This window comes from Pezoporus occidentalis, unplaced genomic scaffold (assembly GCF_034315485.1).
Source record: "Pezoporus occidentalis ecotype Australia unplaced genomic scaffold, CSIRO_AGI_Poc_V1 ctg158, whole genome shotgun sequence".
Lineage (NCBI taxonomy): Eukaryota > Metazoa > Chordata > Aves > Psittaciformes > Psittacidae > Pezoporus > Pezoporus occidentalis.
Window position 1 is genome coordinate 1,557,270 of NW_026913404.1, and position 19,083 is coordinate 1,576,352.

At 44.8% G+C, this 19,083-nt stretch overlaps 2 protein-coding genes across 10 annotated transcripts in view; one reads left to right on the forward strand and one right to left on the reverse strand.

Annotated features, from left to right (window-relative positions):
• SNX29 (sorting nexin 29) overlaps positions 1–7,464 on the reverse strand; it is a 121,854-nt gene extending 114,390 nt beyond the window's left edge. For all 8 annotated transcript variants that reach the window (XR_009963459.1, XM_062611847.1, XM_062611848.1 and 5 more), the window contains exons 1-4: positions 7,325–7,464; positions 3,085–3,149; positions 2,175–2,227; positions 634–758 (exon numbers count right to left, since the gene is read on the reverse strand). Coding sequence is in view for 7 of the 8 variants with exons in the window: in XM_062611847.1 (XP_062467831.1) it covers positions 634–758; positions 2,175–2,227; positions 3,085–3,149; positions 7,325–7,331 (250 nt within the window). In the remaining variant the exon portion in view is untranslated. The remainder of the gene's footprint in view (positions 1–633; positions 759–2,174; positions 2,228–3,084; positions 3,150–7,324) is intronic.
• A 197-nt stretch (positions 7,465–7,661) lies between these two features.
• On the forward strand, positions 7,662–18,704 carry DNAJA3 (DnaJ heat shock protein family (Hsp40) member A3). 2 transcript variants are annotated; one of them, XM_062611879.1, is made up of 12 exons: positions 7,662–7,842; positions 7,983–8,107; positions 8,184–8,267; positions 8,965–9,171; positions 10,250–10,402; positions 11,416–11,563; positions 12,359–12,423; positions 13,261–13,389; positions 13,829–13,944; positions 14,497–14,594; positions 16,744–16,860; positions 17,606–18,704. In XM_062611879.1, exons 1-11 carry the CDS (start codon positions 7,677–7,679, stop codon positions 16,845–16,847), a joined length of 1,395 nt encoding a protein of 464 aa, XP_062467863.1. In that variant the 5' UTR covers positions 7,662–7,676; the 3' UTR covers positions 16,848–16,860; positions 17,606–18,704. The 2 variants fall into 2 exon arrangements, with proteins under 2 accessions (XP_062467863.1, XP_062467864.1); XM_062611880.1 differs by lacking the exon at positions 16,744–16,860.
• The last annotated feature ends 379 nt before the right edge of the window (positions 18,705–19,083 follow it).

The window sequence follows — 19,083 nt, forward strand, 5'->3', positions numbered from 1 at the left end:
CATTTAAAGCACATTCAAACTAGTATGTCACCCATAGAGCAGGTTCTAATGTTCAGCTGAGAATGTATTATGCAAAGTAAAAGAATTATTTAGAATTCTATAATGTTGCTGATTGTGAAATGTTGGAAGCTAGGACCAAAAGAAGAGGTAGCTCCAGAATTTACAGACATGCAAATGACAAATTCATGTTACTTAAAAAAAAAAAAAAAAAAAAAGTGTTACATTTAAAAGGCAACAACACCCCTTTCCACAAATATAATTTCCTTGCCGTGTTCCCAAATATTGATAAAAAGGAGGTTTTGCAGTTGCCTCAACCTTCTCAATTGGAGCTAACAAAAATCTACCTCAGTAACTGTAAATGTTTTATCCCTATCAGAATTCAAGATATTTGCCAAAGATGCTATTCATGATGGAACTGCAGGAAGTGCAGATTTCCAAACACCAACATTTCTAGAAAAGCTTGGTATGAAAATTACAACACAATTAAAAAGCAATAACCACTTTCACTGCTTACTGAGAGTCCAAGTGTTAAGCATGCTACCAGCAGACTGGAGACCTAAAACTTCCATTAGAAATTGCATCACTTGCACTTATCAACTACTTAAAATAGAATCATTAAGATTAACTAATTACCTGTTTCAGTTTTACTGGAGAAACCTGCTGCCTGTTTGATGGCTGCTGCTGTTAACGCTAGTCCTCGGCTCCTCCTCAGGCCATGCTGAAATACAGCTTCAAACTGAGCACACAAACAAGTGACTCTGCAACAGAATTTGTAAAGAGATCTTGTGAAAAGAACAATCAACTATGTTTCTATGAAGCATGTTTATTCCAAATCTCTGAATGTAAAGGTGAACATGAAGTGAAAGACTCCTTGTATGATCTCATTATCTGCAAACAGTATAATCTACTTATACCCAAAGCCTTGTTATGACATTCATTCAAGGCCACGCTGAACAGAGCCTTGGGCAACATGGTCTAATGTGAGGCATCCCTGCCCATGGAAAGGGGGGGGTGGAACTGGATGATTTTAAGGTCTTTTCCAACCCAAACCATTCTATGACTATCCGAAGCTGGGGCACAAATGACTTCCAGAAGAACTGGCAATCAATTTGAGAAATCATCCTTACCTGCTATAGTGATTGATAGCCACATCATATCAGCTTCAGATTTCATGCAATTACATTTTCATAAATATCCTTTGTGCTACACATGCAATGAACGTTTTTCTGAAAATATGCTGTAACTTCCTATGCAATTAATAGACAATTTTATTAATTTGCATTAGTACTCTACAATTCAAGCCTAGAAAAACAGGCGTACATTTTAATATCCTTCAGAAATCCCAGGCACAGGAAAATAAGAAAGATTTTTCTGGAGATGTGTTTAATCTTCAAGTTTTGATGCTGTTCACTACAATACTATTTACAAATCCCCTGATATTCTTTTCTTAACATAACCCAGTTAATAAATCAGTTTTCACAGAACTAGAAACACTGTAAAACCAGCATAATTTAGCCTGCCAAAGAAATATTACTGCAACCTACAGGGAAGAGTAAGGCTTAAGGTATAAGAGACAGGAAGGAAATCTGTTTGTCTGAAATATAGAAAATAAGTATTACTTTTGGCTATTAAAGAAACAATACTTAAAACTTAAGCTTTAATAAAGTTGTCAGCTCACTGCCAAAGTTGATTTCCAAAAGGAAGGGAAGATACTTTAAGTTCAAGCAAACGCATAAGAAAAGTTGACAAAGTGGCACAGGACTCTGCTCCAGCACTCCACAAGTACAGAGTTCTATTCAGGATCACAAAAAAGCAGAAGATCTCAGGAGAAGCACTGACAGAAAGAGAAATATATTTGCCATAACTGCCCTGGACAGCAGAGCTTTTAACATGTAATACTTTCTAGTCCATCCATGTTAGGAAACTTTACTTTGTTAGGAAAACTTACCTAATAAAGCAGAATATCATTCAAACAATACTCAAGATGATTGTGGAGCCCTTGTGATTAAATTTTGCCTAGAAGACTTCTGCTGTGTTAAGCTATCAAATTTTTAAGAAGATGAAAAATTCAGAGTCCTATGTCAGTAGAAACAGGGATTTTTGAGTGTGTGAGGAATTTCATGCCACTACAATACATAATCTAAGCATGTTGGAAGTTTCTTAGACCATTTTACCTGCTATCAGAGTCTGAAGCAATTTCTTTTCTTCCTCCAAATCGTATCTGACACTGCAATAAACAGATTTCAATGAATTCTTGTTGTACTAACAAACTCAGTATTTCAAAATATCTCCATGTAAGAAACAAAGTCATAACAAAAAACTGAAGCACTACAAAACAACACATTGGCAAATACAGCCTGCAACTAGAAGTGTTTCACAGCATCATGTTCCACTAACGGCCTGCTCCTTGGAGCTCTTGCTGTATGCCCTTGCTAGCCAGCAAGAAACACCTGCAGGTCCTTCAGTATATTTGACTGAAAATTACTACTTTTGAGTTTTAAATGTACAACCATAAAACCAAACATTGCTCCTATTCAGCTCAGGATTACAGTTAGAGAAGGATCATTCTTTATAGAACGTATCACTGGCTTACTTTTCAGGTAGTCTTTTGCCTCACAAGCTCTCCTAAATTGAATCCAGTCTATGAAATTCTATTTGCTGAACTTCATCCTGATGCAAGATACACACGCACAAGTAAATCCCGTCTTTAACTCTATTGTAATCATTCACTAAAATCCTAGTGCAAAGAAAAAAAGCTGCTACTGTAAAATGTACAGTACAATGCAGTACACTACAATTTAGTTCAGTGCTATAAGTATTACAAATATATATTTACACATTCTGTATTATAAATATATTTATAGTAAGTATAAATATCACAAATGTAACCTGCCAAAAACAAGAATTTTAAATACTGCATAATAGTTGTTTAGTAGCAGACAAAACCAACTCAGTAGTACTGTGAGAAATACAAGATTTCTTCTTTGGTAAAAAGGAGGAAAAAAGGGGAAAGACAAAACAGTTCCTGCTAGAACTGACAACTTGGAGTAAGTATACTATAAAAATATGTACTGGATTTCTCACCTGTTTAACTGCATCCAGCAGCCGTTCCAGAAGAAACTGTCGTTTAGTGTCATTGTTCTGTGAACCTGGAATTCAACAACATGGTATCAATTTAAAATGAGCATCTTCTTACTGTCAAACCACCTTACTGCAGAAAGAGTTTTTAAGCAGGTGAAACACAGAGCAATTGTTATAATAAATCCCTTAAAATTTAACTACCAGCATAGTTCTTCCTGATTAATACCTATAAAATCTAGTTTGTTACATGAAACTATGCAAGACAATCTTTAACTTCTCAATCACTTTAATGACAGCGTAACGCTTTGCTTGTCAGAATACGCTTTATAAACTCCCAAGAATATGTGTAAAATTTATTCACCTCTATCATTTCTTTATTCTGAACTTGAGTTCAAAATATCCTTCATCAACCTCTTGCGACCTCTCTGGAATTAAAGTCACTATCCTTCTTTTCCTCTCAAAGAACGTACAATTAATATATGGATATCCTGAAAGCCATTTACAAAAACTGCATAAGCAAGTTCCTCCAGATACTGAAAAAAATCAATCACTACACCATCAGCTCTCCAGTAAATAGCGATGAAATCCACCAAGATATGTGACTCTACCTCTTGCTGTCCCAACACTTCAAGGTCCCAATCCCAGAATTCCTTATCTTCATAATCCCATTCAAACTAGCTTCCACCTAAGCCAGCAGCAAGGGACAGAATTTGTCCTACTGGAATTATTCTGCTTCTATTTCATTTTAAACATTGAATTAGGAGAAGAAAACTCCCATAGTATATCTAAAATACACAAATAAGCTGCTAACTAAGCTTCACAATGCTTATTTGGATGATTTTCCTGGATTTTCAAGAAGTTACACTTCCCATTTTGAGCTCTTACTCAAACTGTGTAGACATGTGACGCATGAGGTTTGGTTCTGCTATCAAATATTCTGATGCGTGCAAACTCAGGTTAAGATGCAAAGAGTTCAAGGCTAGTAAAGGATTGTAGAAACAAATCCCACACCCAACCAACTATGTGAGTTATGCCACTACGAAGATCAGGTTAAATTCATCTAATCCTTACTACTCCACCTTATGCTCCTTCAGAATTCACAGTTTTATTAAATCACATTCAGTGTTCTTACCATGCAGGCATTGTGAAAAGCAGACACATGCCTATGCATCTAAATGCCTTATGAATCACGTAACTGGAATAAGGAAAATGATTAAAGCTCAACTTTCATTACAAGCCCTCATGAACAGGAACACTGAATATACACAAACCTGCAGATCTTCGCTATTGTTTCAAAACTTATTACTTCTACACCTTATGCCATCCACATGCCTGTGAGAACAGGCACAATGCAACATTTCTCTTTATATTAGCAGTTTGAGACTACTCAAGAACAAATGCATGTAATTATTAATTCTGCGACCAGAAAAAAAATCTGTCAAATGAAAATACTAAGTGTGTGGGTTAAGACTGTCTTCCAAATGCAATATGTCTTCATTCTTCAATTCACATCTCCTTGGCATCTTTGCATCTATTTGATGACACAGAAATGGTCTGTAACTAAATACCAGTCTTAACAACAAGAAAAATGCATAAATACAGAAAACCTACAGATGATAATCCCTGTTCTAAAAGATTAAAGAATGTTATATCAAACAGCCTTAAATTTACACAGAGTGCAGTGCAATGCACATTTTGTTACAATTTCACTTGCAAATTTGTACTAATAAATTATGACTACACATGTTTGCAGCCAATAATTTCATAAGAAGTTCCAATCACCAGTAACAGGGCTCCGAGGCCACATGATGCCTGTGAGGGCTGGCTGCAGTTTCAGCTCCATGCATGTCTTCAGAATTCTTCTGCTGTGCTTTACATAGAAACTTCACAGGTAGAAAAAAAGAATACTCAGAATCTAACATGTTTTAAAATTGAAAGTTTAAGTTGTGTGTTTTTTCTTTCTAATAAGACTAGAAAACTTAGCACTATTTAGCAATGTTTTGTTTCAAGTAGATGGAAGGGACAAATAAATCCTTGCAAGCTCTATTTAAGATTTTGCTTTTTTATGGTCTTCTTTTTACAAACTTCATCTTTTAAAAAAGCATATTTTTTCAGATAAGTGCACCAATGAACCTGAGCAGCTCTGATTTACAGACTATCAGTGTATTACAAACTGACCAAAACACCCTTCAACTGATTCAGAATAGTGTAAAGACTGCAGTAACATACAAATACAAAACATAGAATGCAGAAAACCAGCATTACTCAGAAAGAAAGGCTATATTTAGACCACTGCAATAAAAAAAAGGAAGTTCAGACACGAGTCTAAAAATAATTGTGAAAACACAAGTGTAAGGTTGAAAAAACTTAAGAAACCCACCCTCCAGTGTCTGAAAAGGCCTACAGGCATGTCCCATCAGGGATGTCCCATCAGGCACTTCATTAGGGACTGCAGTGATAGGACAGGGGGTAATGGGTTCAAACTGAAACAGGCAAAGTTCAGGTTAGACATAAGGAAGTTCTTCCCTGTGAGGGTTGCCAAGGCGCTGGCACAGGGTGCCCAGAGAAGCTGTGGCTGCCCCATCCCAGTCAGTGTTCAAGGCCAGGCTGGACAGGGCTTGGAGCAACCTGCTCTAGTGGAAAGTGACCCTGCCTGTGGCAGGGGATTGGAACTGGATGAGTATTAAAAGTCCCTTCAACCCAACCATTCCACTATTCTGTGATAAGGCTTTATGCCACAATAGTTGCCACCTTGCCGTTTGAGTCACAGAACTCAAAGAGAACTCCCAAAGGTGAGTTTCCTAATGAGATTTTTTGATTTGCAGAAATTTGCACAAGGCTTGTCCCAGGCTGAGGCTTTTTCAGATTGAAATGCTGACTCTTAAAACCTTCAACACTTGGATGGAGTCTATTCCATTTCAAGATCTAAAACATCCAAGAGACTTTCTTTTCCCACGGTTTGAAAGATTAGACTGCTACTTTAATTTTTCACAATGCCAATTAACAGACTTCCCCACAACTATCTTTTTTTTTTCCTCCTCATCTTTTCTTCCATAAAAATCTTTTGTTTTCATCTTATCACAAAGGTGAGAACAAAACAGAAAAATACAGCTTAAGTGCTTTCATTTTTGGTTTCACTTTCAGATACTCCTGTTACCTGTAAAACATGTAGTGTTCAATTACTCCAGTTAACTCTTCTACTTTTCTTACTGTCTTTGGCAAAAGATCTCACCACATGTTAATTCAGGGTGGGAGATAAACATGCAACCTAATTTTGAGGTGCAGAGTACCATCAGCAATTTCCATTACTGAACTTGTATAGCTAGACTCATGAAAGCATCTACTAAACACCTCCCTCCTTAAAAAATCCCAAACAAACCCTTGCCAATGTATTTTAAGACATACTAAGTGCCTATTTCTATTTACAGGAAAATAATTATTAAGATTTCTTCCTCCATCCCACCAAGCAACTCGCCGTGCTGGCCCATTCAAGTGCCCTTCCTCCACTCCTGAAGCTTATGGGTCCTAATCATCATGCAAAGCTTTTCAGTACTTCTCCTCACAAACACCTCAAAAGCCTCAGGATTCAGCGCGCACATACACACTGCTTCACCCCAAAACAGAGGCCAGAAACGCACACATCCACTGCCGACTCATGACTAAGGAGCAGCATCGATACATCCCAAGTACTAACAAGACCACTTTTTCCACTAGTCATGCTCCTGTAGTCTCTCACGGAGCGCACCTTAGAAGTTTGTACTGTTTTTTGTTTTGTTTCATTTTTTAATTAATATTTTCTCATGGTAATTTCGTTTCTCAAGAGAATTTGCTGCATCAGTGACCCCCGAGGCCAACATCACCCATACTGTGAGCCGGTGTCACGCTGAAGGGCAGGCTTTAGAGTTTAAAACGAGCTAAAACACCTCGGGGGAGGGGGGAGCTAAGGCAGCCAAAACGAGAAGCGGGGTGTGGCAGTGCCGGCAAGAACTGAGCCCTGCTCCGCGCTGCGGGGATAGAGAAGCCAAAGCCTCCCGCGCCGCGCCCCGCCCCGACACAGCCCTACCAGGGACAAGCGAAGGGGGGAAAGGGGCCTCTGTCGGCGGCGAACAGCACCCCGCCAGCCTAGAGAGGCAGTGGAGAGGCTGAGAACCCCCGGGCAAGCTCTGCCCGCGCCAGACCCGACAGTGCCCCAGAGACCCGGCGCCCGCACCGAGGGGGCCCCGCTGTAATCCCCCTCACTCACCACTCATGGCGACCGCTGGGCTGCCGCCCTCCGTCCGCCGGACTCGCTCCCTCCTCCGGCACAGCCTAAAGCCGGGGCGGGCCAACACACAGACTCCACCCCGGAACCCTGCTCCGCTGCCCCGGAAGGTAAACACCTCTCCGAGGAGGGCGGTGGAGAGGTCCCAGCCGTGCCCTCGCTGTGCCGCTCCCCCTGAGGAGCGCCGAGCACAGCCTCCTCCCGCCCCACCTCTCGCCGTTCCCGGGACTGCCACCCCCGCGCATGCGCGGTGACGGGCGGGTGCCGGCTTCTCGGGATCACTGCGCATGTGCGCCTCCGCCTCGTCGGCCGCCGCAGCGCGTGCTGGGCCAAGATGGCGGGCGGTACCTCTGCGCGCTGGCTGGGGGCTGCTGCCGCCGTCGTGAGGAGCCGCGGGCCGCGGGACCCCGGGCGGCTGCCTCTCGTCTGGCTCCTGTGGGGGCTCCGCGCCACCCCACGGCCCGCCGCCCGCCGCCTCCTCCTGCCGCTCTGCGCCGCGGGTGAGCGCGGCCGCTGGGGCCTCAGCGGGCCGGGGTGGGGGGCCGGGGGCTGTCGCGGAGGGGCCGGCGCGGGCCCGCCTCTTGCCCTTCGTGGTCCCGGCCTGGCCCTCACTCGGCCCCTCTGCCCTACTCTCCCGCAGGGACGAGCCGCGCCGCCGCCGCCTTCCACAGCAGCGCCGCGGCCCGCGCCAAGGAGGACTATTACCAAGTGCTGGGGGTGCCCCGCACCGCCACCCAGAAGGAGATCAAGAAGGCGTACTACCAGGCACGTCCTGCCGCGGGAGCCTGCTAACTCAAATCTCGCGTGTCTTGTCTCTAATTCTTGCTTTCTTCTTGTTTAGCTGGCAAAGAAATACCACCCCGATACAAACAAGGATGACCCGAAAGCTAAAGAGAAGTTTGCTCAGTTGGCAGAAGCTTACGAGGTAATATACAGGATTTTATTTGATGAAAAGGAGGAAAATTCAGAGTAGATGGCGAAGTAGTTTTGGTGTGCATTTCCTGTAAAACCGTGGCTGGATTTTGGTGTCTTGCACTTCGGGCTTGAGCACCTCTGTCCCAGCGGTGTCTCTAGGAAATCAATTAACCCAAGTATCTGATTTAGCTGAGTATGTTGGGAGCTCCTTCAGTCTGTGCTCTTTTGTAGCAGTGAGTGACTGGCGTGGATGTTGTGGTCACCCTTGTGGAATTAATCAGTCTCTTTAATCAAATAAAAATCCTAGCTGTAGTTACTGACTGTTTGACACAGCATTTCTTTTCACCGTTCTTTCCCAGCCCCTTCCTCCTTGCTCTTCAGCTTGTTCTTGTGCCAGTTTTTGCCTTCTTGGATTTTCAGATCTAGCCCAGCACTCACCCAATACATTAATAATCAACTCTATAATGTCAGTTATATTTATTTATTATAAATCAGTAAAGTCTTATTGTTTTCCTGATTCTGAGCTGAGAGGCATCAGGGCAGAAGCAGCTTCTTGGTTCTTCATGTGCTCCTGGGCTAGCCCTCTCATGACAAGGTCTGAGAGCGTGGAGGGCTTGGGGCAGCGAGGCCAGGAGCCTTGGATTCTCCCAAGAGGCGTTGCTGCAGATCTGCACAGTGTCGTGAGGGCATCTTTTTTTGCCTCCAAGGTGTTAAGTGATGAAGTGAAGCGGAAGCAGTACGATGCATATGGCACAGCCAGTTTTGACCCTGGGGCGACGGGTGCCGGCGCAGGGCGGCAGTACTGGAGCAGCGGTCCCTCCATCGATCCCGAGGAGCTCTTCAGGAAAATCTTTGGAGAGTTTTCAGGATCCCCTTTTGGTGATTTTCAGAATGTCTTTGACCAGCCACAGGAGGTATGAAATGGGTTTATTTGCTGAGTAATGAAAAGGAGAAATTAAAACCTCAGAAGCTGGGGAGAGATAGATCTGTCACTGATCACTCCCAGAGCGAGCTTAAGCAAAGAATTGGTCTGGGAGCACCAGCATGCAAGCATCCCATTGTTTGGTGGGGGAGTCACATATTTTGATAAGCTGTGTTGGTACATTTTCCAGACCTCCAGACAGAGTATTCTTTTCTGTACTTGAGCTACTCCATCTAGTGTTTCCTGACACCAGTTGGTGCTGCCAAACAATTCCAATGTGGCAGAGGCATCCTTTCTGCTCTATAGTGATTTATACATGTCTGCTTTGATCTGTAATGCTAAAAACCACAAAATACCTTTTAACTATAAAACAAGCCTTCCAGCGTTAGGTTTGGCTGCTTAATTGGCTTCATTTTGCAACCTAATTGGCTTAACTTTGCATTGGAGCCTGCAATAAAACCAAACCTGTGTCTTCTTCTTTGTACTGCAGCTTAGTACTCTTTTAGGTGTTGACAGTTCATGTGCTGCCTTCAGAAATGCTTGGGACTTGCTTCACTAAAAATGACCTTTTAATTCTAAACAGAATTTCCTATTCTGTGCAGTCATCTTTGCTGATGACTTCCCTTGTTGAGTAAAGAGTTTATTGAGGAAGATCAGATGCTGTCATTGGGGTTTAAAGCCTTCACCTTAACCTGTTGCTGAATTCCCATAAAATAAAACCTTTAGAAATAGTAAGGGTTTTTCTGAGAGCAGAATAACACTTGACTTCCACTTTTACTTCATTTTCTATTTTTAAATTGCATTTCTGCTATACAATTGCCATCAGACTGGTGTAGCCATCATTCCTACAATGTCTGCTATCCTTTTGTACCCTTTTCATGTCTGTGAGACAGATTATTGCTTCCTCAAATGAGGTAAATCCTCAAACGTGTTGTGTGTCCACCCATTTCTTCCCCCTGTTACCTGAGTGTATTTTAAGCATGATTTTATGTTTGCCCTAAACCAATTTCAGTCTGCTTAAAACCCCACCACACACCAGTTGTATATCAGTGTCTGTGTTTCCTGTACAGTATATCATGGAACTGACATTCACCCAAGCTGCAAAAGGTGTTAATAAGGAGATTGTGGTGAACATCAATGACTCCTGTGAGCGATGCCATGGGAAAGGACACGAACCTGGTACCAAAGCACAGCGCTGTCACTACTGCAATGGCACTGGCATGGTAAGTACTTCTCAAGACATGAATTATGCTGTGCTTTTCCTTCTGGGGACAGGTCAGTCTCTCCCACAGTGAAAAATTCTCACTACAGTCATCAGGTTATCTTGGGCAAAGCCAGATTAATGTGGACTTGATGTTAATAGGCACTAGGAAGATCTGCTTTGTGTTAAAGAAGAGTTCTGCCCAGCTAACAGCACTGGCTGTTAAGGCTACATCATCTGGTGTCACATGTCCAGCAAAACATATTACAGAATGTAACAGTTCTGAAATTACTTAATATTTATGTAATATAATGATTCTAAATTATTTGGACATTAAATGGGAAACTGAGGGGTGGAGGAGGGAGGAAGGTGATGATAGCCTCAGGGTAATTGTGATTCATGTTAGTTACAGTAAGTAAAGATCGAGCTTCAGGCTTTCAAATTCCACGCACTGGCAGTGACTCTGTGACCAGAATACCTTTGCCCACAGAGCAATTGGAGTTGGTCAGAGGTGGCTGAAAGCTCTTCCCACTGTTTCTTCATGTGCTCCAGTCTGGTGGGTAGCTTTCACAGTGCAGTCCATAGCTTAGTCTCCATAATGTTTTCGTGGTCACTGGCAATAATTTGTGCAAGTGGATTGTCCTTGGATTCCTCAGAATACAGATACTTGTAGTTGCCTGTAAAATAGTGCTGTCAGGAGCACTGGTCCTTCTGGCACATTAAAGGTTAGAGATGTGAAGCGTGTTTTCCTTCCCTTCGCCATGAGGCACTTGCTCATAGTAGTGATGGTTTTCAGTGGAGATCAGAATATGACAGCAATTGGATCTGCTGCAGGTTCTCGCAAGCAGCAACCTCTTCGGGTCTCTGTGCTGCTTTTCTGCTCCACCCCTTGCTGAAGGATGTCACTGTCTGTCAGGTTGCATGTACAACTAAGAGGACTTGGATGTGCCAGGCCTGGCACTGTCAGTGTGTTGTGGAAGTGAAAAGTACCATCTGGGTACTAAATATTTGTACAATCTGTGTTTTCTTCACCAGGAAACAATAAACACTGGCCCTTTCGTAATGCGATCTACATGCCGACGGTGCGGCGGTCGCGGTTCCATCATTACCACACCGTGTGTAGTATGTCGAGGAACGGGGCAAACCAAACAGAAGAAGACAGTGATGGTCCCTGTTCCAGCTGGTTAGTATTGTGCTTCTGCACTGGTCTCTGTTAACTAACTAGTTCTTTGCTTCGAGTTGGCCAAGAGCAAGGCACTTGCCTCCAAAGCTTGGCTGGTCCCTGCTAGAGCAGTGGGAGAAGTTTTCCTGCAACAAAGTTATCTGAAGAGCAGAGAAGGTTGGTAACTTGGCAGCTGAAAGGGCTGGTAATGAGATGAACTTTCTGGCCATGGATGTAAATGTTTGCTTTGCCCTTCCTGAGGCAAAGTTTTGGTTCTCACATGGGTCCTTCTAGGCAGGTTTTGAAGAGCGAGATTCTGAAAAGGTTTAATTTTGGGGGTATTTCATTTGTCCTTCGAAGCATGGGGAGAGGGTGAGAATCTTGAAAGCCTTAGCTTGGCTCAGGAAGGTGTTCTGATGGTCTTCCTCACCAAAGAGTGGGGCTGAAGACTTGGTTCTCCAAGATCACCCTGAACGAGCAGCCTGTAATTTTCCTGCAGCTCATGGAGGCTGCCATGGTCTTTAATCTGGTGGATTCCCTCAAGAATTATGTAGGGGTTGAAATAAGGAACCTGCTTGGGGTGTAGTAATTGTTGGGGCTATAAACATGTGCTGACACCTCCTTCCTTGGACCATAGTTGTTGGGCTCTTACTGAGAGTGTTACTGTGCTGCTTGCTGGTAGGATGTGTGCCTAGTGCTGGAGGTGTGGGTACTCCTGTCATGGCTGCCTTTTGGGGATCCAAGAGTTGTAGGTACTCATATAACACATGGATTGTAACATAAGGTAACATTCCCTCTTTTCTTTCCTGATTGCAGGCGTTGAGGATGGGCAGACAGTGCGGATGCCTGTGGGGAAGAAAGAAATCTTCATTACGTTCAGGGTACATATCAGCAGCTATTTTCATTATTAAGCTGATTGCCTGTTCTCTTCACAACTGTCTAAATGGGGCATGGAGGAGGAAGAGTGAGTGATGCTTTGAAACAGCTGAAGTAACATGATCCACATAAACTTCCTGAGATAGCAGATCTGCATTGTAATCAGTGGTGTAACGTTCAGTCTGCTTGTGGAGAGTTGTGCTGCTTGTTCCAGGACAGGGCCCTTACAGTAGCAGGCATCAAAATGCAGAGTAGATTCCCAATGCCTTGGGTCTTTGACTTGGCAATGTGCAGGAGCTGTCTGCTCGCAGGGCTGAGAGTGCTGAGGAGGGCTGCAGGAATGCCCATGAGAGGCATTTGCACATGTTCTGTACCCTGGGGCCCTGTTCTCCTTTAGGTGTCCTGTCATGCAACTCTGTCAAGGAGAAAATTTTTTTCAGTGCCTTTTCAGTGGTGTTGGAGGATTTAATTTTCTTCCAGCTTGTGAGGCTACTTCAAAGGTGCTTGCTTCCCTCTTTCTCTTCCGGCTCTCCCCTGTTCAGGTACTGGACAAGGCAGTGTCTTCTCGGTCTCCAAAGAATCATACTGGCTTTGATAAATTAACAACAGGATTAGGGGAGGGAATTGCTGAACTAGGAAGCAGGCATCCTCCTAAGCCTCTGGCTAGTCATGGCTATGTCAAGATCTGTGTGAGTCTAAAAGACTGACCATTAACTTACACTTCTGAGCTGCGTCTGACTGCAGTGTTCTGATATGTTTCCTTCAGAGAACCTTCAAAGCAGTTTACTATGAGAATTTTGTGATGGTGTGCTCACTTCTCTTTGGAAATGCCTGCCTTTTAGGTTCAGAAAAGTTCTGTGTTCAAAAGAAATGGAGCAGATATCCATTCGGATCTCCTCATTTCAGTAGCACAGGCTGTGCTGGGAGGTACAGCCAGATGTCAAGGCTTGTATGAGACAATCAATATCACAGTAAGTACCTTTGTGTGGAAGGGCTTGGGCATAAATCAGTGTGGGACAGCAGAGACTCCTCCTTTGTTGCAGAAGTGTACAGATATCCTAAGTCTGCCAGTGTCATGTTTCAGACTTGGTCAGGATTGAGTGTCGGGTAGTGTGTGACCTGCTTGCTCACACGTCCTTTCTGTGGTAGGAACAGGGAGAGGAAGAGCTGGCTGAACAAATCCCAGCCAAGGTCTACAGGCCATGCAAGGTTCTTTACTCATTCCTTCAAAAGCTTTTCTGTCGTTACAGACTTGGCTTCTGAATGTATCCAAATGCATGAATATACCAGATCTCTCCTGTCCAGCTTTGAAGCTTGCTGGAGCAGCAGCTTGTTTTTATAGACATGTAATGCAATTACTATGGAAATGGTTAAACTGGAGTAATAAACATGACACCTCTGTGTTCATAGATACCCCCTGGTATTCAGCCAGACCAGAGAATTCGAATGAGTGGGAAAGGCATTCCCAAGGTTAACAGTTACGGCTACGGAGACCACTACATTCACGTAAAGATAAAAGTTCCTCAGTAAGTAGAGCTAATACAAGTTTCTGTGAAGTCTTGAACTATTTGTAAAAAAAAAAAAAAAACCCAAACAAAAACCTAAAACATTGCCCAGAAAGATTTTGTCAAAATTCCTGCTTTGTCAAGGAATTTGGGTATTTTCTTAATAATACTATTTGGCAACCCAGCTCTAAAAATCCTGCACCCTGGAAATGTAGAAGTACACCCTTGGCTCCTGGGGTGAAGGAAACAGTTCACCTTCTCTTGCTGCACTTGGAGCTCATTCCTGGGGCCTCCCCACCAGATGTGTTTTCTGCTGCAGCTCTGCTTCTCAGCACTTGGGTATACTTTGATTTTTCACTGTAGCTTGATGAAAGGCAGTGGGTCATGTCTCCTCTTCCACTCTTACTCTGTCTAGATCATTAAGAGCTCTGTAGGGATTCTCAGTGTATATCAGGTATATTCCTCTTGTACTTCCAGTAGCTGCCCCTCGTGTGCTGCTGGAGAAGGTTAAGAAGAGCTGTAGATACATTTGTCCCTAAAGACAGCCGTAACCATTCTGTGTTGGACCTGCAGGAGGCTGACGGATCGCCAGCGAGCCTTAATGATGAGCTACGCCGAGGACGAGGCAGATGTGGAGGGCACAGTGAACGGGGTCACAAACACAGCGTCAGGTGAGTGGTGCCAGTTGGTGCTCCTCCTTGAGGAGCTGGGGTGGGAGTGCAGAGCGCTTCTGGAGAGCATTCCTGGGGAGGAGGGTGAGTCAGGGTAGCCTTGAGACTGCGTCAGCACAAACTGCCAAGCACATTACTTTGGAAATGGTTTCAGTTTGATGTAACATAAAACAAGGAGATTCCCTCTTCCTAGAAAGCGTTACTCAAATGTTTCCTGGACAAATCTGTGGCTGAGGAGAGACAGATTGAGGTACTCCAGGGTCCTGATGAGTTGTGGAGTCTCACTGCAGTGATGATTGCCTGGTTCAGCTCCTGGGCCAGAAGTAACTTGTCGTAGTAGCACAGGTAGGAAAAGAGAACATGCTTCAGGACCGTTTTCTGTGTGAGCTAATCCATTGTGCTTCTGGCTGCAGCAGGGATGTTTCCCCTTGAAAGCCAAAGGGGAGCGCTGCTATCCAGGCTGCTCCAAGCCACACTCAAGCCATACGGGAGACAGTAGGGTAGAAATGTTCATTGGTGCTGAGTATTGGCTCCAGTCAGTAGACATGGTCTAGCATGATGGAAGGGAGCAAAGTCATCTGGGATCATTGTGAAGCTGCTTTCATCTCAGATTAAAAGTTTTGGTTCAGCCACTGTGTTTTGAATATCAGGGGTGAGATACCTGGCATCTGTAGCAGCTAAAGACAAAACATGGTAAAATAGTAAGACAAGAGCTTTGTCTTTCGTTACTGGAAAGCAATTTTTTCTTTGCTCATATTGGAACAGTGAACTTTATAAAGTCCATTGGATGTCTGTCTGTGTTTCAAACCAAAAAGGGTATTTATGACTGTGTAAAGGCACAGGCAGGAGCCTTTCAGGAGCTGCCAGATGATCCCAGGAACACGGGTCCTCTCTACTCCATGTGCCAAAGCCTGAGAACTGAAGGCTGAAGTTCAGGACATTAGAAGGCAGTATCTGCTAAATACTTACTGATGTGATGTTTCATAGTGCTTTCATAACAAGAAATTAGGTCTTTTCTACTGGGGGTAAGCATTAAAGGTCAGCCTGGGGGGGGAGAGGTGAGAGATCTCCAAGCACAACACTTTCATTCCAGCTTTTTAAAGGCATTTATGTGTCAAAGCGGGGCGGGGGGGGGAGGATTCTCTCCAGATTTGTTTTTTAAACAGCAAACCTCCAATTTTTACCACAATTAAGCAGCAAGGTGGATTAAAAACACTGCCAGTAGTTTGTGGTACAGAAACAAGCTGGTGCTGAAAGCATGTTCTTGCTGTAGGCAACAGAAATACCCCGAGTGGATGGATGGAGGCGTGTTCTGCCACCAGCCTCAGTATTTCATAGCATTGCATCAGTCGGAGCTCTGCAGTCAGCTGTGGGAGGATGGGGAGGATTGGACTTTGTGTTCTCTGTGCACAAAGAAAGCTTGAGGAGGATTTAGGGGTCTTGTTATTGACAGTTTTGCCACAGAAAAAGCAGTTTAGCCAAGAGGTCACCTTTCTTCTTGCTATGGACACTTCTCAAGGGACAAACAATTTCTTGAGACCTGTTTATTCAGGAAAACTATGTTCACTGCTGCTGGGAAGATTCCTTATCCAGACACTTGATCTGAAATACTTGTAGCCTTTTTCACTCTAGCCCAAGTTAATTTTCTCCTTGTTTGTCAAAGCATTGCTTGTTGTTACATGAAGCGGGTTCCCTGTATGGTTTGGCACTGCTTTGCTCTCAAGGGTCACAACACAACCATGAAACAGGAAGAGAGATTGTTCCAGGAACTGCCAATACAGCTTTTCTTCCCTGTAAAGTGATGGCTGGCTGTGGACAAGTTAACAACCTGGTTTTAATGGCAGGTGCCAAGTGCTCATTTCTAAAGCCTGTGGGGTCCCTGACTTGGTAGTGCAGCAGAATTCCCTCAACAGTTGGAAGGCTGGGGAGAGGGCAAGGGAACACTGTTACCTGGGCGCACAGTCATCTTTTTCCACTTCTTGAGGTCCAGGCTGTCCAGCTCTTTCACTCCTGCTGCAGCCCTGTACTGGAGGACACAGCTGCCTTGACTTGACCATTTCCTGTTTAGAATAACCCTCTTGCTTTGTCCTGAGTGCTGGCTGCTGGTGGGAGATGTATCTGACTGCAGCCCTTTGCTGTTTGTGTCCAGGTGGCAGGGCCACGGCTAGCGCTGATGCAGGCGGGGATAGGCCTGAGGCTGAGGAGAACAAGGAGGGATTCCTTTCCAAACTTAAGAAAATGTTTAGCTCCTGACACCCCATCCGAGGTAGGAGGCATCTTGTGTTTTATTGTCGTCTTCCACCCACCACCACTAAGCAGAACTTGCACTTCTTGGGAGGTAGAAGAAGCAAAAGCACAGCACTGCTTCTCACTTAGCCTCAGGCCTTCCAGCCACTTGTGTGAAAAGCCCTAGCTGTCCCCTGGGACCTGGAGCAAAAAGCCAGGGACTAAAGCACACTGTTGCTGCAGCAAAAATGCTGGGTGCATCTTCAGGGAGGCTGCTAGCCTCCCCGCAGCTCTGCTTCCTCATCCACTCAGTAGCTGTACTCAGTTCAAAGTACCGAGGGTGTTTCTGTTAGCTAGAATGGGCTGTTCTGTCAGTGCAGAGCCCAAGCTTGCTGGCAGGTGCGGGAGTCCTGAAGAGCCTTTGGTGCTGGAGTGCTTGGGTTGGACTCACCCTGCCACAGGCTTACAGCACCAGGAAGGCATCAGTCTTTGTCACAAAGCACATTCAAGCTCCCGCCACACAAATGAGTACAGTGTTATATCTCAGGGTGCCAGTGAGTTGGTGTCGGCGTGTTGTGAAGGAGCACTGCACACTTGGTATCGTTCTTGACAGACACGAGTGTCTTGGATTCCAGGGGCTCGGCTTCCTGGCACTGCAGGCTTCAAATGTGTCTGCTATGTGTGGTGGCAGCACAATGGGTCAGGTGGGAGGTGTGCTCACAACGTGGGCTGCAGGGGCTGATGTGCTCAGGAAACACTGAACTTCTCTCTTGCTTCAACCACAGGGAAGCGTTCTACTGGAAGCTAAGAGCCAGCAGCAAATCATCTTTGCAGTTGGGGATGAGTCCTTCTGGCAGTGGGCTCTGGAGAGCAAAGGGTGTCACCGGCATAGTGAGAATCCCAGCTGGAGAGGTGACACACCACTGAGGCACCAACAGCCATTGGGATAGAAAACCCACCCACCATCCCAGGACACGGTAATGAAGGAAAATACCACCTTTGTAGAAATGCAGCACTCTCTCTGAGGTTGCTCCACAGTCCCCACTGCTGCTGGAAGCTTGTCTGGTGAAAATTAACATTGAAATATTATTTAGAATCCAAACCAGTGGAAACATGAAATAAAAATTGTGTCCTTCCTGCAGAGAGTGGAGCAGTTTGCTGCAGGGAGCCCTGGATGGCTGCTGCTCACTGAGGTGTCCTGCTGAATGCTCCACTTGTTCAGAGAGCTTAGTGCTACTTTTCTTCTCCCAGGAGACTTGGTGGGTCTGCAAGGTTTAATCCTGTCTTCATGACAGCCCTCCTCCTTGTCTCACACAGCTCTCAGAGCAGGATATCCCTGGGGCTGGTCAGAGCTCTGCTGCCCTGACTCCTTCAGCAGCTGGGGCGGAGGGGGGGGGTTGTCCTGCTGATTTCTTGGGCAAAGAGTGGGGATGGAATCCGCACGTTGCCTCAGGTTCCCTCCCTCAGTAACTAAAGTACTACACAACTGCTGTCGCTTCTGAAGGGGTGCGAGTTTACCACTGAGCCCTTTGCCAGTTTGGGACAAAGTCTTTTATTACATTAGCACAACCCCTGTAATATAAATGACTGGTCAAAGAGTCGTTATTCCTACATGTGTGAATGCAAGTGAAGTGGAGCGCTCCTTCCAGGTGGTGGAGCTCGTGCAGCGAGTGTTGTGGTTGCTGTAGCTCGCTGTTGTTAGTTACACCCTGCAGCTACCACCAGCCCACATGCTAATCGACCACTTAAACAAGGACATGTCATAGTCTTGCCCATCTTAATTTGCTGAAATAAAGCACGCGTTGCCTCCTGATTAAACTGTCTGTAAAGTGATTCTGTATCCATGTAAATAAGGTTGACTTCATAAAGATATTTAACAGCTTTTGTGCCTTGCTGCCTTGTTTGTTCCTCCAACCTTGTCTTCACCCCCTTCCCTCTGCCAGGAACAGAAAAGAAGGTCTCCTTTTGAACAGGAGTGGGTAGGCTCAGTGTCCTGAACCCCTCCCTGGGGGTTGTTACTGACTGTAAGCACAAGCAAAGACTGCCAAGGCCAGAGCGCTAATCGAGCAGTACCTTAAGTATGGCCAGGGGGAAGGGGAGGATGGTCAAAATTGCTTTTTAAGTGAGTCTTAAGTCCTAGAGTCGGAGAATGTTTTACTCAACTCATGGAGGCTCTAGGAGCCCAAAGGCCAGGCCAGAGCTGGGAGCTGTTCTGCTGACAGGGTACGCCACATAGTGACCACACACTAGCTGCATGATACGT